General features: G+C 50.9%; 9 protein-coding genes across 9 annotated transcripts; 4 read left to right on the plus strand and 5 right to left on the minus strand.

Annotated features, from left to right (window-relative positions):
* Positions 1 to 206: 206 nt before the first annotated feature.
* On the plus strand, positions 207 to 2,122 carry BGZ61DRAFT_529533 (fungal-specific transcription factor domain-containing protein; the record flags this gene model as incomplete). Its single annotated transcript, XM_046253416.1, has 2 exons — positions 207 to 1,235; positions 1,289 to 2,122. The coding sequence occupies 2 exons, from the start codon at positions 207 to 209 to the stop codon at positions 2,120 to 2,122; spliced, it is 1,863 nt and encodes a 620-aa protein (XP_046107333.1).
* Positions 2,123 to 5,213: 3,091 nt separating this feature from the next.
* On the plus strand, positions 5,214 to 5,459 carry BGZ61DRAFT_446136 (uncharacterized protein). Its single transcript, XM_046245183.1, has one exon. The coding sequence runs from the start codon at positions 5,270 to 5,272 to the stop codon at positions 5,435 to 5,437; it is 168 nt and encodes a 55-aa protein (XP_046107334.1). The 5' UTR covers positions 5,214 to 5,269; the 3' UTR covers positions 5,438 to 5,459.
* Positions 5,460 to 6,325: 866 nt separating this feature from the next.
* On the minus strand, positions 6,326 to 7,978 carry BGZ61DRAFT_529535 (glutamine synthetase bacteria; the record flags this gene model as incomplete). Its single annotated transcript, XM_046253417.1, has 5 exons — positions 6,326 to 6,356; positions 6,413 to 7,093; positions 7,147 to 7,199; positions 7,253 to 7,512; positions 7,570 to 7,978. 5 exons carry the CDS (start codon positions 7,976 to 7,978, stop codon positions 6,326 to 6,328), a joined length of 1,434 nt encoding a protein of 477 aa, XP_046107335.1.
* A 702-nt stretch (positions 7,979 to 8,680) lies between these two features.
* On the plus strand, positions 8,681 to 11,620 carry BGZ61DRAFT_491701 (Aldehyde/histidinol dehydrogenase; the record flags this gene model as incomplete). Its single annotated transcript, XM_046250462.1, has 8 exons — positions 8,681 to 8,912; positions 8,977 to 9,203; positions 9,257 to 9,500; positions 9,966 to 10,381; positions 10,430 to 10,902; positions 10,964 to 11,205; positions 11,258 to 11,427; positions 11,507 to 11,620. 8 exons carry the CDS (start codon positions 8,681 to 8,683, stop codon positions 11,618 to 11,620), a joined length of 2,118 nt encoding a protein of 705 aa, XP_046107336.1.
* A 727-nt stretch (positions 11,621 to 12,347) lies between these two features.
* BGZ61DRAFT_179156 (uncharacterized protein) lies at positions 12,348 to 13,040 on the minus strand. The gene is made up of 2 exons (XM_046237668.1): positions 12,802 to 13,040; positions 12,348 to 12,699 (listed from the first exon to the last, which is right to left on the minus strand). The coding sequence occupies exons 1-2, from the start codon at positions 12,970 to 12,972 to the stop codon at positions 12,358 to 12,360; spliced, it is 513 nt and encodes a 170-aa protein (XP_046107337.1). The 5' UTR covers positions 12,973 to 13,040; the 3' UTR covers positions 12,348 to 12,357.
* Positions 13,041 to 15,092: 2,052 nt separating this feature from the next.
* BGZ61DRAFT_529539 (glutamine synthetase) lies at positions 15,093 to 16,399 on the plus strand (the record flags this gene model as incomplete). Its single annotated transcript, XM_046253418.1, has 2 exons — positions 15,093 to 15,962; positions 16,037 to 16,399. The coding sequence occupies 2 exons, from the start codon at positions 15,093 to 15,095 to the stop codon at positions 16,397 to 16,399; spliced, it is 1,233 nt and encodes a 410-aa protein (XP_046107338.1).
* A 308-nt stretch (positions 16,400 to 16,707) lies between these two features.
* Positions 16,708 to 17,698, minus strand: BGZ61DRAFT_491703 (putative CmcJ-like methyltransferase; the record flags this gene model as incomplete). The annotated part of the gene is made up of 4 exons (XM_046250463.1): positions 16,708 to 16,792; positions 16,839 to 17,072; positions 17,108 to 17,295; positions 17,345 to 17,698. The coding sequence occupies 4 exons, from the start codon at positions 17,696 to 17,698 to the stop codon at positions 16,708 to 16,710; spliced, it is 861 nt and encodes a 286-aa protein (XP_046107339.1).
* Positions 17,699 to 17,856: 158 nt separating this feature from the next.
* On the minus strand, positions 17,857 to 19,295 carry BGZ61DRAFT_446143 (uncharacterized protein). The gene is made up of 2 exons (XM_046245184.1): positions 18,585 to 19,295; positions 17,857 to 18,531 (listed from the first exon to the last, which is right to left on the minus strand). The coding sequence occupies exons 1-2, from the start codon at positions 19,286 to 19,288 to the stop codon at positions 18,024 to 18,026; spliced, it is 1,212 nt and encodes a 403-aa protein (XP_046107340.1). The 5' UTR covers positions 19,289 to 19,295; the 3' UTR covers positions 17,857 to 18,023.
* Positions 19,296 to 21,446: 2,151 nt separating this feature from the next.
* On the minus strand, positions 21,447 to 24,684 carry BGZ61DRAFT_504301 (NB-ARC and TPR domain protein; the record flags this gene model as incomplete). The annotated part of the gene is made up of 8 exons (XM_046251795.1): positions 21,447 to 21,680; positions 21,769 to 21,901; positions 21,950 to 22,456; positions 22,507 to 23,404; positions 23,449 to 23,988; positions 24,035 to 24,248; positions 24,310 to 24,586; positions 24,665 to 24,684. The coding sequence occupies 8 exons, from the start codon at positions 24,682 to 24,684 to the stop codon at positions 21,447 to 21,449; spliced, it is 2,823 nt and encodes a 940-aa protein (XP_046107341.1).
* Positions 24,685 to 25,140: the final 456 nt, after the last annotated feature.

The raw sequence follows: 25,140 nt of genomic DNA on the forward strand, positions 1-25,140 counted from the left end.
CCGTCGACTGACCCCCCGTGGGTTCCGCTCGATATCCCGTCATCGCGCGTGGCCTCATCGCGCGTGGTTCTTGGCTCGCCTCCAACCGCGTCGCAGCATAAGGCCCGCGACGTCTGGTCCAGCCGCCTCCGGTTCCCGCCCGTCACTGGGCATGCGCGCTGCCAGCTTGATCTCGGCCTTGTTGTACCTGTGCTTTCGTGCGCAGGATGCGCCCGATGCCCATCATCAGGAGCCGCACCGGCTGCTTCACCTGCCGCCGCCGTAAGAAGAAATGCAACGAGGAGAAGCCCATATGCAGCGGCTGCAAGCGCAACAAGCTCGAATGTCACTGGCCTACCGAGTCCTCCAATTCGTCCAACTCTCAGAAGCGGGACGGTGCGGCCACCGGCTCTGGCGTCAACGCGCCCCAGTCGTCCTTTGCCACCGCGACGAGCTCTAAGCCGCAGCAACAGCAACAGCAACATCAGCGCCAGGATGCCCAGCAACGCCTACAGCAGGATGCGCAGCAGCGTCTGCAGCAGGAGCCCCGGCACCGGCAGCATCACATCGGCCTGGGTCCGGGGTCTGAGCCCGACACGGAGCCGACCATAGTCGTTTCCGGGCCGCCCCTAGTCACTCCATCGCATCTCCACATGCCCGGAGACGACTCCTCCACTCCCGGCCCGGGTTCCGACGACACGGACATGGCCGAGGCCGACGACGAGTCCGGCCAACCGTCTCCATCACCGGCGTCCACTCACTCGTCGGCCGCCTCCTCCGACTCCATGTCGGTAGCCCCCCCTCCCGTCGAATACGACCAGGAGCTGGTCGATGCCTTGGCCCTCACCATCGCCTCTGGATCCAACACCGACCCCGAACCCTTCTTGAGCGTTGGTATCCCCATGCCCATTCCCATGCTATCGCAGCAGCATGGCCATGACTCCTACGAGCTGCTCAGCTATTATCTTGAGCGCACTGCGAATAGCATGGGAAATGGCTCAACCGACGTCAACCCCTTCATCGCCAAGCTGATCCCCCTTGGCTTCTCCGACCCGCTCGTGTTGCAACTCATCCTCGCCCAGAGTGCAGCACATCGCCAAGCATCGGCAGAGCGCGAGCCCACTGATCAGATTGCCCAGCGGTACTACACAGACTCGCTGCGCATGTTTAGGAACGTCGTGAGCGAATATGTTTCAGGAAAGGAGGAAAACACCCTCGTCCTGACCGTGGGAAGTCTCATCTTGTGCCTCACCGAGGTTTGTAGTGACATGTCTTGTGATTGTGGCCAAGCCTAGCTAACCCTGCTCAGGTTGCTCGAGGTGATATCCATGGCACTGTCTTTGATCATCTCTCCGCGTCCAAGTCTCTACTGTCCATGCTGCTTACGCGGCCCAAGTCAGAAGTGTTCGACGACCTCCCCGACTTCCTCGTCGAGTACTATATGCACATAGCGGCCTGCAGTATGATTTCCATCGACGCCCACTACAGCTCCCAATCCCTCCTCAGCCCCGACATCGAGAATGTGGCGAGAGGTCTTGTAGAAAGAAAGTACGTTGGCCAACTCTGTGGGTGCTGGCTTGAGCTACTCGTCCTCATCCCCCAAATCTTTCACCTCGGCCAGTGCATGATGGCAACTGTCGATGGACAACCAGCCTCTCCATCCCCAGACAACATCGTCACATTCGGCTTTCTGCAATCACAAACTCTAGCATACTTCCCCGACATTGCTGTCACCCCGCATGCCCGACTCGCTGGTCTGGTTTTCAAGCAGGCAGTTCTTTTATATCTGTGGACCATCCTGGGCACATCCTATCAGCAAACCGAAAGTAGTACCCACAAGGCTCTTATGGATTCTGCTGTTGCCGATGCAGTTGTCTTGCTCGGCCAACTACCTGCTACCGTCAGAGTCAACACTAGTCTTTGTTGGCCCCTGGCTGTTATCGGCTGCTGCACGACCGACCCAAACATACAACAAATTTTGAGACTTCGACTTCAGACAATGGTGGATACGATTGGTCTTGGGAATATGAGAGAAACCCTTGTCCTTCTGGAGCATGTGTGGAGACAGCCTCTCGCCGATATCAGCCCATGGACGCTATGTCATGCAATGAGAGATCACCAGATATGGATTTCCTTCGCCTGAAGAGGAGTTTCAGAATATCTAGGTGCAAAATCCGCTGCTCAAATTCTTGAGCGTCACTACATCCGGCGCCGCTGGTACCGTTGCGAGACTTCGACGCAAGACCGGCAACATTCGCTTCCAACTTCGTCGCTAGTTAGACGATGATTGCAGGAGCAGGATGATGGCACTCTGATGCAATACTCAGAGGGAGATATATCGTCAATATCACTGGGCATTCGGTTCCTTCCACCGCCGTCGCTTGCTATAATTAGTAGCGCGAGAAACTGCTGTCGCCTTCGACGCGTCGCCGGCCGGCTTCGCCTCGCAATTCTGTTTGCCTCCCGACTCGATGAGCCTCGCTCAATTCATGAACCATACACAGGTCATAAATACGATGGTCTCGAATGCGCCACGTCGCTCATGTTTATCTTTCTATGGCTGGGCGCAGCGACTTCAACTATATTTTCTGCTTCGCTACGGGATAAATCTTCATACATCTCCTACAGGTACACGATTGCTTTCGTATTGTAACCATTGTTTCGAGCAGCGAAGTCCGTTCTCTGGGGAGGAAGTATATTTGTTATCTTACATCAGTCTTGATGTTGTGTACGCGAGACCAGCTCGGTCCGCGAAGAGACGCCTATGGCAAAGGAATTTCTAGGCAGTTGGATACAGGCCTGTTTGGATGCGAGTGATGCTAATAAGCCCAACGAGTTTCTGAGGACCTCCGAAATGAATGAGTTGGGCGTGAAGATAGACAGGACGCAAGCTTGTTTGGCAAACAAAGGCTCTCGTCAGGGTAGGATGGGGGAGTTTATGAGAATCAAATCGGGCAAATGATTTCAGGTTCGGCACGAATTGGCTTCCAGCCGTACCTTCACATGCATAATGCTCAAAGCAGGCCCTAATAGACAGGTCGGTTGATGATTAGACCCGACCAAAGTTGTACGGCAAACCAACCCACTCACTGTCATGAATTTGACTCCAATATGGGGGTCGACTCTTTGAAATCTGTTACGACTACAAAAACAGTGACCAGAATGGAGGTGAAGACGCGATAGACGCCAAGCTTCTCGGATGGGTCGTAGACGGCGGACTGGACGAATCTTTCGATAGACTCCTCGCTGGATTTCGTGATATAGTCGGGAAGATACTCGCCCATTTTGATCGTCGTATGGACGCCTCCGATCTTGACGACGTCAAGGAGGGATTGACGGAATGCCTCATCATCCATGTTTCGGACGTCGATGCCGTTCTCGTTGTTCAGGGCAACGACGTTGGAGGTGGCCTCGGCATGGCGGACGAAAAGGACGTGAAACTCTTGATCTTCCATACTCAATCGAGCGAGGATGTTTGGGTAATGAAGTGAGGATGATTGGACGACTAAGTGACGATGTTTTGATGATTGGGAACGGTAGGTGTGTGCTACGGTGTCAGGCGATCAAGGTAGAAGAACTGCCAGTCTCGGCCATTTTTATAGCCGTTAGCGCTCATCGGACTAGACATTCCGTTTCCCCGGGCGAGGCTGATCGAGAAGGTGGTACGCATAAGGCTGAGAAGCAGAGACATATGTGGCTTTGTGCTTCATAGGTGGAAGCTGAGACCGGGCTGGCTGTTGGCTGCTGGCTGGGCGGGCGGTGTTACCCACCGGCGTCCCTGGCCGTAATCAATCGACACGGCAATTACCAACCAGTGTACGGAATATCTGTTGGCATGGCTTAAAACGTAGATGAAGTCTGGCCCTAGTATGACTACTAACAACGGAAAGCCACTAAATGGATTGCGGGCTACTTTATTAGTCCTTTGATCGATACTCTGGGCATTTTTATATTACCCCTTAATTCCCCAAGTTTGATTCTCCCGTCATGCTGTTCTCCTCCACTTCCTTTGTACTGCGTTGGAATACATAATGCGCCATTCCCGGGCACAGAGTGACGAAGACCCAGGGTCGGGGACTAGTAAAACGGGATTATCTTGAATTTACACAACTTTCTTAAACTAATCTTCTCTCCAACACGATGGAAAGTAGAGAACCATTTGTGACGAGAGTCCAGCGGCGGTATTTACATACCCCTTGTTCAATATGCCGTCCCCTAGGCCCAATCATCAGACGCCCGGCCCTGCACATGCTGCGGACCCTCAGCAAGAGGTGCTTGTAGGACGCGAATAGTACAGACATTGTGCGTATTTTAATTGTGATCGAGACGGGCAAAATGGACATTTTGCTTTGTTGTCAACCCGAAGCTGTGGCGTCCATTGGGAGACGTCTTGAAGGGCACGGCAATTCAATCCGGAGCCAAACGGGCCTTTTCCAACCTTCTCATGCCCGCTTCCAGGCCTCGTTCGTGGTAGATGTAAGAAAATAGCGTCATGGAAGTTGCGCAAATTCGTTCTGAGACATCCGCCTCACCTCTTTAGACCAGGCGGTCTCGGAGACAGCCATCGCCGTAACCTCAGTGGTGGAGCGGAATAGGTATTCCGTGACGCACCCATGGCATTGTTTATCCAAGTTCGTTTCATAGGTTCATAGACCTACTCTGATTTTCACAATCCAAAATGGCCAACTAGGGAGCTATTGAAAAATAGTTGGGGCAGAGTTGGAGAAAATGCACCGGTTCTCCTCGTTAATGCGGGACTGGATAGATTTGGAAACTCAACTGGCATCTTCGCCAGCGTGGGTGCTCTTTTTAGGGCCTGGGTGCTCTCGCTCCAAGTGCTCTCGCCCCAATCTCATGCAAGTCCGTCTTATGAGCTGGACTGAGCTGAATATCTATTGCTCCTTTTCGATAATCGGGAAGGCTCGGCTAATGTGACAGACGGCGACAAAAAGCCTTAATCCCTTACCGCCGACCGCCGTGCCACGCACGCATGGTCGGCCCTCTTGCCATCAGTTCTAACGACCCTCCCCAATCCTAGGCAAATAATTCCTTGCAAACCACTGCACCATCATCACCCACGCTGCCTGCATCGTGGATCCGTACATATCCGTAGAGTTGAAGCAGATCCTACTGCCTTCGTTGCTCTCAAACTCCCTTCCGGCAGAAGCTCAGGCGTCGATTGCATCGCAGCTACGGCGTGTGTTCACGCAGTGGCAAAAGAGCACCAAACAGCACGGTAACTTGCGATGCAAGAGACACAAGCGAAGCCCTAGTAGGTCAGGAGAAAGACATGATACGGGATGACGTATTGACCGGAGATGGGTCGTGGAAGACCGGCCCTTGTGCGAGTGACGTTGTGTTGGAGTCGACCTGTCACGGCAACGTGGAGGGAGCCGATCAGCGGCTATATATCTCCTCCATGCCTATCTACGAGGCTTGTCTTGCATTGAAGTCCTGATCGAGGGGTAGGCCTTATTTACAGCTATCTAATCATCTGGCTCCAGGGAGCCCCAACAAGAGTCCATTCAGGGGCTTTCACCCTTTCCAGGTCTTCATCATATTCACCATTCACGTGAATCCTTGGGCCACCCTGTGCAAGAAAATGACTGAGAGGCGAGACTCTCAGTTCCAGGCCAATGTTTAATTCACTTGCACAGGCAAAGTCGCTGGCATGCTCGGCCATCGCCTCATAATCTCTTTCCTCCCTCCACACAAGTTGTACCCCGTCACCACATTTTGACTGTTAGCTTTGTAATCAAGATAAACTTTGGTCAAGAAGTCGGGACTCACCATAGCGACATAATCATTGCACCCTAAGGCACAACTGCACTCGATTAACAAATATGCGAATGCTGCGTAACTATATCTGGACCCTCCATCACAACAATAATTTAGAGTATCTCTATTCGCACACATTAAAATGCTACTCGCACACTTAGGTATATAGGTCAATTTCACCAAGAAGCTTGACAATACACCTATTAGTAAGTTTAACCTAAGAACATTAAATAAGCTCTATTCTGAGTTTTTTTTCGGAGAGTTCTGCTGTTTAAATTTTATCTTTTAATTTATTTTAGAGTAGAAACTGGAACTTTTCAGAATAAGATACTTTAAGGCTAAATTTAGCGGACCCAGGCCTTAAGTAAATAAAGCCTATTTAATTTCCTTAATCCAAAATCTAGTAAGGGGTATATTGTTGAGACTTCTTTTTTAATACTGACCTAGATACTTATATATGCATATCCCATCTTAAATAGGTGCGAATAGCAATAGTCTAATTTATATTGATTTTATGACTTGAAATATGACTGTTTGATCTGAACCACCCCCTGACATAACAGCTCGACTACACAGTCTCAATGTATCGATTGAATTCCCTGCCGAGGTTCGGGTTAGCTTGCCATGTCTCAAAATTGAAAGGACAGAATCTCACCAATCAGTCACAGCCTCTCTCCAGAGTCGAAGCTCGTGCTGTCTCGTGGCGGTGTAAAAATCCACAAAGCCCTCCTCGAATATCTCACGTGCCACGCTCGCCGGGGCTGCGAATCTCTCCACTGCCTTCTCCAAGGTGTTCGCTAAGAGAGTCGGCTTGCCGTCCCCGACGGTCCTCGCTGAAGATGGCGGCACTGTGATCTCAAGTTTCTTCTGGATTCCACGCAGTCCTGCACCAAAGAGTGCACTCAGGGCATAATGTGGGTGTAAATCGGCCCCAGGAATGCGAATCTCCAGTCGCACGGCGCTCGGTTTGCAGACTGGCGGAGTGATGAGACGGATGGAAGATAGGCGGTCCTCATTTCCCCAAGTGATTGCAACTGGCGCCCAGAAGTTCTCGACAAACCGCTTGTATGAGTTGATGGTCGGAGCCAGCATTGGCATGATGTCGGGTAGCGCATCTAGCACACCCGCTAGAAAGTGGTAACCAACATCTGACAAGTGCTCCACGTCAGGCCATCGTGCAGAAGGGTTACGCTGCTCTCGGGCAAAGAGGTTCTTCCCGGCATCATCGGTCAGTGAGACGTGAATATGCCCAGAGTTTCCAGGCATTCCCTGCAAGGGTTTCGCCATAAAACACGGCGTGACACCATGACCAATACCAATTGATTTGGTCAGTAGCCTAAACAAATTGTTAATACTGTTAGACATCTAGAAAGGTGGACAGCCGCTCACTTAAAAAGACTGGCCCTATCCGCCATTTCGCCGACTTCACGGACTATCAAGGCCTGCGTATCCCGTTAGCATTCAATAGCTGTGCTCTATCCTGGAAGATCCTTACTGCTTCGAAAACTCCAGGGCCACTCTCAGTATGCCATCCTTCCACGTTGCAGCCGAATTCTGCGCTTGAGTCAAACACGTCGTGGAAGTAATCTTTTGATGCAATTGGCCGCGTGATGCTGTAACCGAACATTCCTTCCGTTAGCGGCCTCAACGCCTTTGGCGAATTATTCACTAAGAATTTGGCCAAGTTTGGTCGGCTGCTCTCTGGGCCATACCCGTCCTCAGTTGGTGTTTGGAAATTCACAAACTCAAGCTCGACTAATATTCGAGTGATGTTAGAATTAATGCAACTTTTTAAGTCTAAATGAATCTTACCTCCAGCCCAAGCCTTAAAGTTTTCTTGACCCAGCTTTTTCGCGATTGACTTGGTCATCCCTCGAGGACAAGCAACAACCGGCTTGTTTTGGGACAAGAAATGAAGCAAAAAGAAAGGGATGTTGTTTTCCCAAGGTATCCTGCGATAGCTTGTCAAGTCTGGGACTGCGGTAAAGTCGGCATAGCCACCACCTTCGGATGACATTCCGACGCCATTTGTGAACAAAGCATCGTGCATGTCCCAACCAAAGACGGCAGAGCTGAACCCAAAGCCAGACTCGACGCTGGATAGGAACTTTTCTTTTGCCATGATCTTACCGCGGAGGATACCATCCGCATCTACTCCGGCAACTTTGACTTTGATATCATTCTTCAGCAACTCGGCGATGTTTTCAAGAGTTGCCTCCATGGTGGATGAAAGTTCTAAAAAGGATCAAGACTTGAAGAAGATATTGCCCAAATTGGAAAGTGAGTCTTGAGAAAATTGGTTCTTGAAATCAATGAAGTACACGGGAAAAGATAGCGGTCTTCCTTCGTTCTTATTGAAATAGTTTTCTCAAACCTGACATCTACCGCGACACGTGTGATTCTGTACTTAACCTTGGCATCTCAACCTGCTCTTACTACGTATCCCGTACCGCGCGGTTCCCAGTCGAGTTGGATTTGGCGCGATTCGGCCAAGGATTCGCGTGTCTGTGATACTTCATAGCACACCCCACGAACTGAGGCCGGGAGACCTGGAGAAGTGGATTACAAGTGGATCCTATCACTAAGGCGCGATTATCGATACGAAGGCTAACATCTCGAGTCACAAGGGAGACTAAAGCGCACTATCTACGCAGTGTGGAGTCGCGGCAACGGCGGACCGCGAGAAGAACCCAATAAGCGTCGTTTCCGCGATGGCGGCTCCTCGCTGTGAGGGGGAGATAATGACATTACCGCGCTCTCATACACAGCGGCAACCATTTGCCGGCGAGAGACTTGATCGCATTGGCATATACTTAGGTAGCAAGTAGGCATCTGTGGTTGTAACCAGGATTGCAGTGTGTTTGAATTGCTTCCAAGGATACTAACTCTATCCCCCACGTCAATTCTTATCACAGTCTAGAAAATGACGCGCACATTTCGCCTCGCGGTGCTTGAATGCGACACGCCAGTTCCGCCGGTCCTGGAGGCTCGCGGCACGTACGGAGAGGTTTTCCGTCAGCTCCTGGCTAAGGGTCAACAAGGCTTGGGTCCCAAGGGTAGCGACGTCCAGATAGACATCTCTAAGTGGGACGTCGTTGCAAATCAATCATTCCCAAATGTCGACGAGATCGATGGACTTTGGTTGAGTGGAAGCAGTACGTCTAATGAGCATCATGCTCTCTGGAAACGAGGGAATATCAACTAATTTCAACTTGGCAGAGCACACCTCCTTCGCTGACGATGCTTGGATTGTTGCACTGGTTGAATATGTCAAAAAGGTGCTCACAACAGCAAAGATCCCAGTTGTAGGCATTTGCTTCGGCCACCAAATCATTGGTCGCGCACTTGGGGCCAAGGTCGGGGTAAGCCCAGGCGGCTGGGAGATATCTGTTGATAAGATCGACCTCAGCGAGGAAGGCCAGAAACTGCTTGGAGTGCCATCATTGGTAAGACATGAAATCTCCCATTCTGGCCAGTGCTTTGCTCACAAAAATCTTAGGGTCTTCACCAGATGCATCGCGATGCGGTCCTAGAGGTCCCCGAGGGACTGGTGAACTTGGGCAGTAGCCCCAAGTGTGGAATCCAAGGACTTTACCAGGCCGGTCGTCTCATCTCTTTTCAGGCTCATCCTGAGTTTGATGGATTTATTATGCCCCGTATTCTGGAAACCAGACATAATCAGAAGATTTTTGATGACGCCATGTTTGAAGATGGCATGGCCAGAGCCCAGGAGCACCAAGATGGTGTCTTGGTTGCCACGACCATTCTGAATTTCCTTCTATCATAGATAAATACCCTATTTAAATATTAGACGGTTCAAATGATTAAACTTGTCCCAAAATTCAACAAAATATAAGCGCGGTAAGACATCTTGGATAATCCAGCGTGAAAACTGAGACACAGTCTCGCGTTAACACTCTAATGAAACTCAAAAACATCGGGTTATTCTGAAAGCCTCATTTTCTCCTGCCTGGCGATTCTCTCGGAGTGACTCGGAATTGTAGCCGCTTATCTCTATCAATGCCGAATTAGCCTGGGCGGCTTCTTGGCCCACGTCTCGCAGGCGCGGCTCGCGTATCTAAGCGGTTGTGCTTATGCAAGCTCATCCACCCCAGAGTGGAGGAGAGCTATAAGTTACGACATCCTCCCCGTAGCCCCAGTCTTGAGCGATTCAATCAGTCCCAAACTCATTTTCCAACCCTTCGAAGCTATACCCTACAAGATGTCTAACGCCATTCGAACTATCTCCCCGTCTTCTGGGGAGGTCATCTTCGAATGCCCAGGCACTTCCGTTGATGAAGCGCGTGCCAGCGTTGACAAAGCTCATACTGCCTTCCTAAGCTACCGTAAAACCTCACTAGATGAGCGCAAGGCAATTGCTGTTAAAGCTCTGGATACTCTGGCTGGTATCAAGGACCAGTTGGCGCAGGAGCTTAGCGTTCAGATGGGCAGGCCCATTAAATTTGCTGGTGCGGAAATTGACACCATGCGGAAACGCGCAGACTACCTTCTAGATATTGCTTCCGAAGCTCTAGCTCATTTACCTGGGCAGGATGAGCCTGGGTTCAGGAGGTGGATCAGCAAGGAGTCCGTCGGTCCTGTTCTGATTGTCGGAGCATGGAATGTAAGTACAATCCCGTCCTCTTTAGATCTTTACTAACCTAGCATTTAGTTCCCTTATCTGATTACTATCAACACACTCATCCCTGCCTTGCTCGCAGGCAATTCAGTCATTCTCAAGCCTTCGCCCCAAACGCCACAGGTTGCAGACCGCCTCAAGGAAGCGTTCGACAAGGCTGGTCTCCCGGCGGATGTCTTTCAGGTTCTCCATACAGGCAGCTTAGAGACGGTGAAGGAGATCGCCAAACTTCCGGCCATCAAGCAAATATGCTTCACGGGTTCCACTGCAGGTGGATTGGCCATCAGAGAGGCCACCGCAGGCAGGATTGTGCCCGTTAACCTGGAACTAGGTGGCAAGGATCCGGCCTACGTCCGTGCTGACGCTGATCTGAAGTGGACGGCGGCCAATATTGTCGACGGTGCCATCTTCAACTCTGGTCAAAGCTGCTGTGCAGTGGAGAGGGTCTATGTTCATCAAGATGTTCACGATGACTTCGTCCGGGAGCTTCAGAGCGAGCTTGAAGGGTGAGTGAAGTGGCATTTCGTTGATGTGTACGAAATCCACCGGTTCTAATGTCTCTTTTAGCTACAAGCTCGGTGACTCGTTGGATCAATCCACAACCATTGGTCCAGTTATCTCCAAGGCGGCTGTCAAGTCTATCCAGGCGCAGGTAGACGACGCGCTTCGAAAGGGTGCAGTGGATGCCACTCCGGCCAACGCCTCATTCTCTACTTTGCCCCAGGCAGGCAGCTATATTGCGCCGTGTCTTCTCACCAATGTCACCCATGACATGAGTGTCATGACTGCCGAGACATTTGGCCCTCTTAGTATGCATCTCTTCTTAAGTTTTGGAATACGCCACATCTAACTGTCTCATAGTTCCAGTTATGAAGGTTGAAAGTGACGAGCAGGCCGTCAAACTCATGAATGACAGTGAATACGGTCTTACTGCCAGCATCTGGACTAAGGATATTGCACGTGGCGAGGAGCTCGAGGCTGATATCGAAGCGGGAACAGTCTTCATTAACCGTTGTGACTGCCCCAACCCGGTAAGATATTCTCCTTTCTTAGCATTGTCGGAAATTCGACAGCTTCGGGATTTATAGCAGGGCTAACGGTAAATGTCAGGATCTCGCGTGGATTGGCTGGAAGAACTCTGGGCTGGGAAGCACCCTTGGCCCTCGGGCATTTGATGCGTTTGTGACCATGAAGAGCCACCACATCAGGCAGACTCACGGTTAATGGATAATATATCTATCTTTTATATATATCGTTTCTCGATCGCAAACTCAAAAGGGTTGTAGGAAAGTCCAAGCCAGCATACATTTTACTGTCTGTAATTGAATTGTAGAAGACGCCGCTGCTGCGTGCAAGTCACTGTTGTATAGACGTCCCTAAGCTGTCCAAACGTTTTAGGTTTACTCAAGTTCCCCCATCCTTTATCTCCAGAGTTGAAGGCCTGTCGGAGTCCAGCCCGATACACCACCACTAAAGCGGCACTACCCTAACCATGCCCAGACACCCACAAAGAGGCTACATATGCTGCAACCGGCCCGGATCCTGTCCTCTTCAGAAACATCGGAGGCAGGCTGCACTCACTGTGGCCAGCAGGTGCTTTCAGAGCTTTATTACTTCGGATATAGGAAGTCTGGCTAAAGAATGCTATTGAAAAAAAAAAGAGGTTTAGTGCTGCTATAAATTGACAGGTCTATCATAAAGTCACCAGAGCTAGTAAAGCTTCGCACAAGGCTCCTTTTCTGCACAATCTGCTTGGTGCCCAAACAATGACACAAGTCAAGGGCGAAGCTGCCGGAAGATTTACAATGGCGAAGCTAAATATCCGCCAGAGGGTGCATGTGGCTCACATTACTCATGTGAGTCCGCTGAATGTCAAGTCGAGATGCTAGCTCCATGAGTGAGTCTTCAACGGTACAATAGCAATAGCAAGTGCTTTTTCATGTATGATACTTGTTAACTAACTAATTCACCCCGTTAGCCGCCAGGGCTCCTCCTGCATTCACGCCGTATCTTGAGGTGAGGAAGGATTTGATCAAGGCCTGAGGTCCAATAGAGCTCAACTTGCTCGTAAGAGTCTTGACGGCTTCATGGAAGTAAACTCGCTGATTGACCCGTTCAGGCGACACCCTCTGAACCACCTCAAGCTCATCCTTGTCGAATTCGTCGCCGTCCATCGTTCCATTCACAGCTACATACAGAAGATAGAGAGGCTCCGGTTCAAATATCGCCGTATAGCGGATTTGAAAATCAAGCCGCTGATGTTCTATCGTCTCGACTTTGCCTTTGACGCCAAAGACGGCCATCTGTCCGTAGTTATTAGCCGCTTTCTCAGACAAGGTTCGGCGATTTTATGATTTTGCGTTTGAGTCTCGAGTACCAGAGAGAATGCCTAGAAGTCCGCTTACTTGATCTTCTGAAACTGGAGCATCGTCTATTATAGAACGTGAATCCCAGATAAGTCGACAATCATCCCATAACACCTTATTCAAGCCGCCTCGGAGGACTGCCTGCAGCGCAGCTTCTTTGGCATCGGGTGAACGCATGGACCGATGCGGACGGATGATCTGGCCTGACATCTTGCGGCTGAATGAAGATAAGAGACAGAGACGGCGCGTAAAATCCGGTGACTTTGAGCCGCGAGCTGGTAGCGAGCATCACACTGCGGGAAGCGGAAGAAGAGATCCTTGCGGGGTGGGCGTGGTCAATAGCGGACCTTGCACCTCGGTAAATTAGGTCACTGGTCTTATGAACAAGGGTGTGATTGAGTAGTTCTCAGCCGCTGATTGCGGGCATGCATGGATGGATTGCTCGTCACATTCTGAGACCTATTGCTTTCTAAGCAGGCGCACACTGCTCCGTACCTATGCAGTCTTTCGTCCGGTGTTGCTTATTTGTTGTTTCATTCCTGCATAATACCTGTCATCATATACCACCAATAATTAGAACACGCAACCCGACTCGCTAACGTGGAAGGATGCAGTTGGGTAGCTGAGAGTCACACCGGTATGTGTGATAACGTGGCGTCACAAGTGTGACATGTATTATCAGCCCGGTTATTTTTCAAGACATGTGCACAGTGCTCGGTACTCATGCAGTCTGTTGCCCGGCGTTTCCTATTTCCTGTTTCATTCCTGCATATATACCAATCAATCATTAGAACACCCAACCCGACTCGCTAATGATTACCAGAACAGAGACAACCTTGCGAGGCAGGCGCAGTCCTACCTGGACGGATGTGATTGAGCAACTGAGGCCCCTAACCCTTTCAGCAAGCATGTGCATGCATGAGAATGGATGATGACGGACATGCCATAGTGCTCGTAGCTGCATGTCGGGCCATGTGTTTGCGGTCCACCAATACCTCGGGAGTGAGTTATATCAGGGGGTGCGATACATGAAGGGTGTGCGGCGTGGTTACGACAACATGGACCTGTTAGATTGCGTGTGCTGCATGTACGTCGACTGGCGCCCGAAGGACACACAAGAAACGTACACACAAGCCTGATAATGACAACACTTTTAGCGACAAGATGCTGAAGCTGATAAGAGAGGCGGTTATACGCGGAAGTCTTGTACCGAATCTGGGAACGTCCACCAAATTTCTATTGTTTGTGTATCCGATAGACGTCCGGGCCGAATGACAATAACGGAATACGGAAAACGGCATTGCATATAGTGATACAAGAGACACAGTACTGTCACAAGCACAAGGGATGGCAGAAATTTTCGGCCGCGACGGCAGCTTCCGCGTCCAAGGCAATTCTAGAATGCTGTATCGGAACTGACAAATCTGTGAACGCATTCAACAACGACGGTAGGTGCAGCTCATCTTAGGGGTAGTGAACAGGGCTGACGGAAAAGTAGACACCACGAAAACAGTCCCGCAGGGGCCAGTGTTGGACGAGCCTATCTTAGGCCAATACGCGATCGCAGCGAGAAGTAGATGCGCCCTCGCAGCCTGGGATAGTGCTATGTACAAGTAGATTTTCAGGAGGCCCAAGTATTATCCCCTAAAGTATCACCGCGGCGCTTGCCAGGCTCCCATTGGGGCCTTCCCATTAGATGTGATCATCGTAAATAGCTACCCTTTACAGCACCACGGCGAACCTCATTAGAAACGATATGCGAGCCAGAACGAATGGCGCCGGGGTATTTATCACGAGCTATTTAAGCGATTCGATAACTGAAGTCAGTCAAGGAAGAGGTATCTATAGAGTATGGCTTTTGCTTGCAGGGGGTAGTAGCTGGCAGAAGGGGAGATCAATCTCGCCTAGTCCGGTCGGTCTCGGCCGATCGGGAGTGGCATGGTTTAGCCCGTGCCCCTATACCGGGCCTCAGCTCGTGACACCTTATTTGCCAAGGTCATTAGCTTGAGAAGCCAAGTTCAAGAAGTTCAAGGAAACTACTGGGGCCAGCCAGTAATAACTTCAAGGAGCCTTAAGTAAGGAAAACGAAGCATCAGTCAATTTGGGAATGTGAGCAATATGATGTCACACTTTGTGACTCTAAGATTGTTAGGACAAGCAGCATAGGCTAAATTAGGTTGAGAATTGTGTACCTTTCATCGCTACCTTTTCATTGGATAGACATCCCTGGAGTAACCTGGTGAAAGCCATAGCATATTTGAGGTGATGGCCTGTTCCCTCTCTTCCGCTTCCCCGATACCTCGACACCTCGAATACCCTCATCCCCAATCATGCCGTCGGACAAAGAGAAGCTCGAAGAGTTCCTCCAGGCTAACAGGTCTATCAAGTACATCCGCATCCAATGGATCGACTACTCTGGCGTGCTACGCGCCCGCTTCGTCCCCATCGATCGATGCCTCCGAATCGCTAGCGGTGACGAAACCATCTGCCTCGCCCATAACAGCATGATTATACCCATCTCCACCGCCCCGCGACTCTTCTCTCTCAGCGACTACCACGAAACATGGATTCTGCGCCCTGATTGGTCCTCCCTGCGTCGTTGCGGGTTTAAGGCCGGCCACGCGGCCGTCATGAGCTTCGTCGACCAGAAGGATGCCGAGACAAGGCTCTACAAGTGTCCGCGCATGCTACTGGTCCAGGCTCTCGAACAACTCGAGAAGAAATGGGGCGCCAAAGTCTTGATAGGCTTCGAGATCGAGTTTGTGCTTCTGGATGAGTTCGACAGCGTCATTAAGCCGATAGATCGGCTGGATGGCTACTCGAGAACGGCTGGACTGCGAGCCGAAACGTTGGATCTAGTTGAAGAGATTGTTGAAGCCCTCGAGCAATCTTCCATCAGCATTCACCACTTCCACGCAGAAATCCAGGATCAGCTAGAGATTGCTCTTGCCCCCGAGCCCGCGCTGGAAGCCGTCGATTCTCTTGTTCTGGCACAAGAAGCCATTCGTGCGATATGCGTGCGTCGGAAACTCAAGGCGACCATGACCCCGAAACCGACACTGGCTGGGCCGTTAAGCGGCCTGCACCTCCATCTTTCCCTTCACAGGCTCGAACGCGCGGCGGCAGATAACTTTCTTGCCGGCGTCCTCAACCATATGGGCTCGCTCTGCGCCTTTGGAATGGCAAACTACGACAGCTACGTCCGCTCCATCAGCGATGCTGCGGCGCATGGATCGGGTTCGGCACCGATAATCGCGACTTGCCGGTGCGGAAGATCGGCGACTGGCATTGGGAGTTCCGCATGATGGACAGCACCGCAAATCCCTACTTGTTCGCCGCGGCTGTTTTGCTTGCTGCTTTAGATGGCCTTGAGAAGAAGACAGAGTTAGTTTGGAAGGATTGCAAGTTTTTCCCACACTTGTTGGACAAGAGAATGCGGGTTGAGTACGGAATGGATAAGAGCATGCCAGCCACGTTCAAAGAGGCGTTGGATTGTTTGAAGAGGGATGCTGCTGTCGACACCTGGATTGCCGAGGAGTTGCTGAGGTGGTATATCTCTGTCAAGGATAAAGAGATAGAGGAGTTCGGGAAGATGACCGACGAACAGAGGCGACGTCGCTTCTTGGAGTACTTTTGAAGCATATCCAGAGAACATTTGCACCATGTGGCTCATTCAGGTGGTTTCATGACAATATATTCTGTCAAAGCGAGAGAAATTGCATAAGTAGTCAACCTAGTTCAATTGAATGACCTCTGCACAGTCTAGCGCAGCAAATTCTTCCATGTAGCCTTCTTCCTCTAGTTGCCCAGCAGAGCGTGCCATCGCTCCGTCTATGCCCGTAGGTCACACCCCGCTTCTTCGCTTAACACCTACCGAAGGCAGCCGTAATTAGAAGCCACTAAGTCAATACTTGCAGACCGACATAAATGTCGCCCTGAGTTTTGCTATCTGAAAGCGACAAATCGAACCTCGACGCTCGTACGTGGTGGGCCTTCTGAACCCGGATTCAGGAGGGCGGCATGGAACCCACTGGACTTTGTCAATGATCGCAGCTTCACCAAACTTATCGCATCACAAACCTGCTCGTTTCCCCGTGCTATCCACGTTCCGGAACACAATCAGATCGGTCTCCTGCTGGTTCTCTATATAGTACCAACGGTGTTGAGCATTTGGGTATAGCAGTTGGTTTTCGGTAATGCGGTCCACATGCAGCACATCCGCCTGGACGATATCGGTGGGTTGGATGGTAGAATAGTCGCACAGAGCTAGCGGCCAGTCGTTGTTGGGTCCGATCAGTGGTTTCCAGACACTGGGAGCTCGTTAGCAGGGAGAGCCACGTGAAACCAGAGGAGATCACACTTGATCATGTCATATTCCTTGTCTAGAAAGTGGGCCTCCTGTCCCGGAAAAGATCCTTTGAGTTGTGCGATTGCGCCTCCGGGTGTGTAGTCGCTGTGTGCTATGGCCGCGGGCTGTTCGTATTTGACAAACTCTACTCTGTCCGAGGGATAATGAGGATGCCGTCTCCGAACCTGCGTGACCAATCAGTCATGAGATGTGCAATATTTACGATCAACTCACTACGAAATCGAGGCCCTCGAGTCTCGTATATTCTGGAAAATGCTTGTGGAGGATCTGTTCAAGTTCGGCGTGATATTTCAGCTCCGCTTCCTCTGGTCTATCGAGTGCATCCTCCAGCGTCAAGCTCGTAACCTCGTTCAGGATACAGAACCCATTGGCATTCATGTCAAAGACATCTCGACTGGCTACTGGCCTTACTTGGACGTCACAATCCGTAGTAATGATGTTTGACCTCTTTGCGCCGTTCCGTTCGTCGACGGCAAAGCCCGCAGAGTACGGCTTTTCCGTGCTGTACAAATCGTCTCGAGCCAGATATCTGACTTTGCCTTGAGCATGTCTCTTGGAGCAAGCCATGAAATGCGAAGTAGTTACAGGCGTGGATGTTGGGCAAGAAGGTGACGGAAGTAAACCAATTGCATGGTGTCCAGCTAAGCTAAAAGTATAGGGTACCCCAAATATTACTGTAGCCGAGTTTAATTCGGTCTATAATCTAACACATTGCAAATTTCACTATTCAATACAACTGGGAAGAATGTGGGGGGTGTTTTATTTCACGCTCTTCAAGACCAAGGCCGGGAATTGCCGGCACCCACATCCGTCAACTTTTGGCTTTCGACAATATTGTACCCTGCAGATACGAAAGGTCGTACCACAGGCATGAAGCTAAGCAGGGTTAGCTTCATACCATCGTGATAATTGCCACGACCAGCTGCAGGCTTGAGAGGAAAATCGACAGGCCACCGACTACCAGCACTGCCCAAAACGTGTACCACTGCAGCGGATTTCTGCGATCCCTCCACAAGTCCCGCAACTTGCTAGGTTGCTGCCTCAGATTAAACTCTTGAATGACAGCGAGGCGAGAGCCTAGCATGGGAAAGTCATCTCGCGAACTATACGAATCAACTTCCTGTAGGACGTCATTGAAATCGCGGCATGACAGCGGCCAGAAAGACCCGGGCAGCTTCTTAGCCACGTCTCCGCGTGGTTTGGTGCACAGGCAGGCAAGCAACTGGTCGTAGCCATGTTTGGCTTCCATCTGTTGCAACAAGGTCTCCCCCAGCCTACGAGCGGCACGGCACTGGCCGAACAGCAGGCGGTAAGACATGAGAACTTCCTGACTGAGTTGACGGCTGCATCCAAACCCTTTTACAATTTCGTCATCGGTCGAGAACAAGATCTGCATCAGCCTATACCCATGTTAGTCCACGTGCCTCCCTAGGGGTTGTGATGGTATCGCTACGTTTCAAACAAGGCGCCCCGGTTATTTGCCATTGCTGCGAGAGCGCAAAAGCTGGGAAATTGAAAGACGGAGAGGGTTCGAGTCCTCGCATCAAAGCTCAAGTGGCAGCTCAGGTTATCAACCCATTTGAGACTCACTTTGCCAATAGTTCGCAGAGAGTGGTAGTTGATGGTAGACACCAACAGGACGGTAGATTCGCCCGTTCCGGGTGTGCTTGTAAGTTGTTGGCGAGCGAGAGCTGTCTGAAAGTTCTGGAAAAGCGCTGAAATGGGCCGGCCAAACAAATCCATCTTCAAGCCTTGGTGGTCAGCGGGCAGCTGATGAACTGTAAGGCGGGGAGCCGCTGTAGTATCAGTCCATGTGAGCTTAGGCTGAACGATCATGGTGCCCCAGCAAAGCACGGCAAAGACGGCAATCAGGCATTCTTTCGGGGCGTCTGCTCGCATGATCAAGCCCCCTTCTGCTGCCTCTGCGTCTTCCCCGACCGATTTCCACACATCCTTTATGCTGTCCGCATCGCTCAGCTTGGCGACTGCGCGAGACACTGCAGAAAACAAGCCCCAACAGTGAGTGGCCGCCCGGGGTGGTGGGAGTCCAATAGTCGCCCAGATGCACGCATATTGCTCGGTTAGGAACGGCTGAAAGGAATCTTCCAGATAGCGACACCAGGGGGTAGTTGTCGACAGTTCTCTGACCTGCCGCATCTGACGGAAGTGAATCCTCGCAAGGCCTGCAAAGCGGCCATGCGAGGCGCGTCGTCTGACTCCATGACATCTTTCAATCTATGTCTTCGTCCATCCAGCTGCTGCATCTCGACGTCGACTGCTGGACCCATTCGGACTTGCGGAAATAGCGAATCAGGCATATTTTTTGTTGATCTCTGTCGTAATACGCTCGCGCTTGGGGTCGAAACGAAGGGTGGAGTCAAAGATGATCAATTTCGGAATACTGAATCAGTCTCTACTTTTCCCGGCGCTAGAGTATTTGTTATATGAATGAGGCTGGCATCTTACTAGGATGACTACCAAATTCGTAAGCGACTATGAAGGCAGCGCACAATGAGGCTGGCCCCTGAACGTCATCCAACTGGGAAAAGAATCCTGCTCTCCACGCCTCGTCAATTGAAACTGCACTTCGCGTAATGGGTTCAATCTATTGGAAGGGCGTGTGTGTGTTTGTGTGCTTGAGTAGCACAACAGAGATGAGACGACATCTCTAACACGCAGTATATACGCGCACAGCAGCTTGCATCAGACTTCCGCAGACCTGCTGTTTTCATGCACTGCGGTCGACGACACCTCGGCTCAAGACACTGCCGCTGAATGCCGAGGATGCTTCCTCTGTGGAAATCCAACAGGTAGCACGAGGGGTAAACGACGAGCGTGCCAAGTCCGTAGTGCTGGCAGCTACCTTCCGAGGTAGCACTGTACACGCCTGTACTCTCGGAGAACATGCGTGTGTCGATTCTCGTTACTTCTGCGATTACTTCCGAGAGGGGTAACCATTTCGTCGTTGATGATATGGACATCGCGTACGCGCGTTTTGAGACCGTGATTGCGAGATGGCGGTTGTGACAGGCGGTTAGGGACACTTGGGCTAGCTGGTCGCTAGCGGGGATGTCTCTAGGGTGACCCGGCTGGGGTTAAAAGGGGAGGTCAGTGCCGTCACTGGGCAAAAATCATCGTCTTTTCTTCATCAGAGATTCTTCCTAGAAGTCAGAGAGGCCGGAAGGGCTCGAGGCTGCTAGGGAGTCGATTAATTGATTGCCTTCATTTTTGAGAGATTTATTTGAACCTTCTTGCCATCACTACGTTCCCTGTCCAACCTCCGTCTTCAACCTCCCTCAGATATCGGGCTGCCGCAGGCCCCATTAATGCCTTGCCAGCGAACTTTCCAGCGACCGACCCGATAATCTATCTCATGAGATGCTTCCCTATCAGGAGACATAAGCCTCAGATTGATCCGACCCCATACGCGTAATCTGGTGCAGCTTCGGGCTGACCGGCCAAGACGCCTGTGCGACGACTCTCTGTGCATTTCCCCTAGGGCAAGTTAATGAGTTGGGTGTTGTTTCCGTCCCTTCCTGCTGCTAAACGGTCTCTTCTGCAATGACTACATAGATCTGCAATTGTTGATATTTTACGATGTCGTCGTAGGTTGAGACTGAGTGGAACCCAACTACGAAAACCAATCCAAATCCGCTCTGATGTGGCACGGCAGCGTGATTCCCGACACGCCTTCCGGAATAGCTCGCAGCAAACTGCTCTCTCCCCAGCGCTCAGTCACGCGGGTTATCTGCTGCATGTGCTCAAGAAAGTGATGTCCCGTCCATCCACTAGATAATATCATCCCAGATTACCAATACTTCTCACAGTCAATGCCGCCGAGCCCAAAGTATCACGAGCAATTATCTGCGATACACAGCCAACCTCGAAACAACTTCCACAACGACTCGAAATCCGAAAATGACTCCCTCCACACCAACCCTCTCTCAGCCTTGGAAGGCCTGGTACCAGGCCAACCCCGCCTGCAACCCACTTGCCAACGCAATCTCACTAGCCCGCGATTCTCAGGGAGCCTTGCCTCAGAAAGCTCGCCAGGTCGATCTGTCCAAACCTAAAGAGCAGCACCTCGGTCAGGCTAAGCGTTAGTCTAATCTTTCTGATCGCGTCTCACAAGGTCGCCTTCGCAAAACCACCCATTTTCGAGCAAGGACAAGTTGACACGCGACCCTTGTGTGCGGGGAGTGGGAACAAGGCCACAGGCTTGTGAGCGAAGATTAGATGGAGAAATTGAATGGAATGAGTTTTTTACGCTGCCCACCTGTAATAAATCCCTAAATTATGCAACAAATAACTGTCATCATCGCCACCAAATGAAAACCGTGTCGTCATAAGTCTTCTCGAGGTCGGTATCCTTTGCCTGAGGCAAACGTGATCGAAGAAGACGCGTGGACTCTTCACGGAGTCTCGCCGACTCTTCTTCCCCCGCCGGTTCCTTTGCGAGCGCTTGCGATAACTTGAAAAGCGACCTGGCATGTTCCACTGGCATCCACACCTTATGCCGTTCAGTGATGACTGAAGCTTCTCGAAGGTGCTTTCTATTTTGGTTAGAAGGGTCAGCTTTGCAAAACATCTCATGAACAACGAGCGGACGTACATGGCAGTTTCTACTTTGCCTATACACATGCTCCACAAAAGGGAGCGGAGAGCAGATTGTCCCCTGAGATCCACTTATTGTATGCCTCTGTGAAGTGTCTCTCTGCCGACTCGAAATCGCCATCCGCTCGATGCACAGTTCCCAGGGAGTAGTTAGTGCTGCAGAACAGTTAGAAAGCTAAAAAAAAGGTAATGAGTAGATCTTACTAGGCGACCATGGCCCAGTTGTACGGCTTCGCTGCCTCGAGTTGACCAAGACCTTGAGTCAGAATATCTCTTGCCCGGTAATTCTGTCCCCCCCAGATCAGATTGGTGCCCATTCCCCACTTCAGTATTGCAGGCCATTCCGTCCTATTCTCGCCGTTGTCCTTGGCCCAATCAAGCCAGTGGTCTCGCGCCTTCTCCTGGAAACTTATCGCATCCAGAAAGTTGTTCGCCGATGCAATGCCGTCGGCGAGGTTTTCGGCACACCACGCCTCTTCGCGAAGGTTGCGAGGCTGATCCTTGGCAAAGATCTCATACGACTCCCTCAGTTGCATGACTCCATCCTCAACCCTGCCCACTCGCGCCAGCGCTTGGCCCTTGTGAGACGCGAGCTCTCCTTCAAGGTCGATTTGGATGCTCAGTGGCTGGGGTGGGGTGGTTGCTATTGCCATAGCGTTGACGTCCAAAAGATCGAAGAGGTCGTTATAGCCGCTGGTTTCGATGAGATAGCTACGATCCAATTAGTTCGTCCACGTGTCATACCTTGTACAAGCGCTTACCGTTGGCATGCATTGTTCAGGCGACAGTATAGCGGTAATGCCGAAAACGTTGGGCTGGCTTCCTTCTCCTTGCGGAAGGAATCTTTCAAGCTGAGTACGTGTGGGAGGTAGAGGGAGCAAGTGATCCATTCGTGGTACATTTGGGCGAACTCGGCATCCTTCCGTGGAAAGACGGCAGAAACCAATATGGTCGCATCGTTGAAGCTCTTTTGGCGGTCTTCAGCGCTCATGTAGTGTTTGAATGAGGTTTGCACGAGCCTGTGAATCGAGTATGCGCGCTTCTCTTTGTTGCGTTTGACCAGGCCAAGAGTCATCAGAATGTCCATTTCGCGTGAGAAAGCAAAAAAATTTCGACAGAATCTGAGAGTGGCTGGGAAAGCAGTTGAATCCTTGTGTTCAAAGAGAGCTTGAGGAATGCTGTCCGGGGAAAGGAAAGCAAGTACACCTAGAATGGCGGACGTCCTTTTGCCCAAAGACCGGAACGACAGATCCCACAGAGCATCGATTGAACCTTTCCCAGAAATACTGTGGAATTCCCTTGTCCACTTCTTGTAAAGTTGGACAAACTCTTTAATGGACCAGGAGTTGCGATGAATCAGACCAGCCATAACAGACAAGGCGAGGGCATGTCCGCTGACATCACGAGACAACTCAAGTGCGCCACAAGCCTGTTCTTTGGTCAGTTGATTGCCGATCTCGGTTGAGAGCAAGTGGACCAGGAATTGAGAGCCCGTTTCAGGATCCCACTCTGTGATTTCATGCCCGCGATGAGTGGGATGGAACGCGAGGTTGTGGTTGCGAGTTGTGATGATCACCTGACCTCGGGTAGCGGTCGGCCAGTACATCATCAGTAGGTCGAAGGATTCAACATTGTCAAAGACCAAGAGCCATTGACATTCTGGAGGCATTAGCGGGGCCAATAACATAACCTTGTGGTCTTACCGGTCTTCTGGAGCCAGTCCAAGACAAGAGTCTTGTTTTGAGCATGGTCTTTGGGCTGAGCACCTGGAAGCTTCAATCGAATGGCAATGTCGGTGAAACTTTGAAGAATGGTGACTTCCTTCTCACCCGCTATCCACAACAGGACATCAATCTCCCCGAGGCGAATTCTCTCCTCGGCGTACCGCAGAGCAACATAACTCTTGCCGACTCCGGCCAAACCGTACAAAGTGAGTGAGCGTAATGGCTGGTTAGCATCTTGGGCACCGGTACTAAAGTACCTTTCTATTTGGATGATGTCGTCCATACGATCAAAGAAGTCACTTATTATTACCAAGTGGGGATAGATATAACAACGAAAACTCGCTGGCCCATCCGGGTTCTGGTGAGGCGACGGTTTGGAGGCGATCAAGGCTAGTTGCAGTTGGTTTAGGTCCTCAAGTCCCCACACCCTGGAAATCTTCTCTAAACGAGAGACTGCATCGTCAATTTTAGATTTGAAGGTGTTAAATTTCTGTTGGAAGGGTTCCCAGACGTCGCTCTCTTTTCACAGGTTAGGCGGAGAGACAGGAATGAGTGTGGAGCTTACCATTTGATAGGCAGTGCGCATCCTTCCGGATGAACTTTATGGCTTCAATGACGAATGAGAGTAATGAGTTAGCTATTTGAAAGCACGTGTCTCTCATCTCTGGTAACAACTTTGCTGTTTTGTCCCGATACGTGTTGAGGATGCCGATGTTCTGGCAGACGCAGCCGATGATGTGGGGTAGTTGAGGTGCAGCACCTTCTTCCGACTGTGAGAGCTAGATGACGTTAGAAACAAGATTTTAGGAAGAAGCGGAAGTTGGCAGGTACGTAAACCACAAGCCCAACGAAGCCCCAGAACGTGGAATTATCCGTGGGTGGCTTTGCTTCATTGGAAACAAAATCCATGAAGTCTTTGAGTTTCTCTAGAGTATGAGCGAGTGCTGTGAGCTCCTGGCAAGCTTCCGTCGATAACGAAAACTCCTGAGTTCTGGAGAATAGCCCTTGAACGTCATCAAAAGACTCGAATCGGGATAACTTGGCCCTGTCGTTGCGCTCCAAGGAGCTACTGAAAGAGGCGACATATGAACCCCATTGCTGGGAGAAGCTTTCAGCGCTGTGACAGAGTGAGGCGTTAACATCGACGTGACATGAGTGCAAATAGTGAATAGCTAACCGCCTGCATCCTACTTACAAAGTGATTGAGTGTGTCATATCGGTTGAAGGAGCTTAGGCGTTGGTCGCTGGGGATGGAAGAGATGTCAATGGAACTAAGAAAAGTCAGTCTGACAATATGTACTTATCACTGAACCGAATATTTGGCTGGCCATGGCCAGGAGAAAAGTCATGCAGGAAGCGAAGAAGGATATTGGCGGGGGTGTCTGCTGTACTTGTACCCAGCTGCGGTTCGGAACTTGATTTTCGTGATTTGCTATTTACACACCCACCTCAAAAACTGCCCCCGCTGCACCCTCTTACAGGCAGAGATAGAGATGTAGAGCAGTCGGCCCTTCCGAAGGCCGTTGGCACTAAAATTGCGAGGCCCTATAAACAGTAGGGGCCGGAGAACCAGGGGAGGACGAGGCAGGGCAATGTCAAGCAACGGCAGCGTCAAAGCTGTGCCACTATCATCAGCTGTAGACCAAGTCATCCCAGCTACGCAGCCGCAGC

Source organism: Ilyonectria robusta (assembly GCF_021365365.1).
Source record: "Ilyonectria robusta strain PMI_751 chromosome Unknown BGZ61scaffold_5, whole genome shotgun sequence".
In the NCBI taxonomy this organism is placed as follows: Eukaryota; Fungi; Ascomycota; class Sordariomycetes; order Hypocreales; family Nectriaceae; genus Ilyonectria; species Ilyonectria robusta.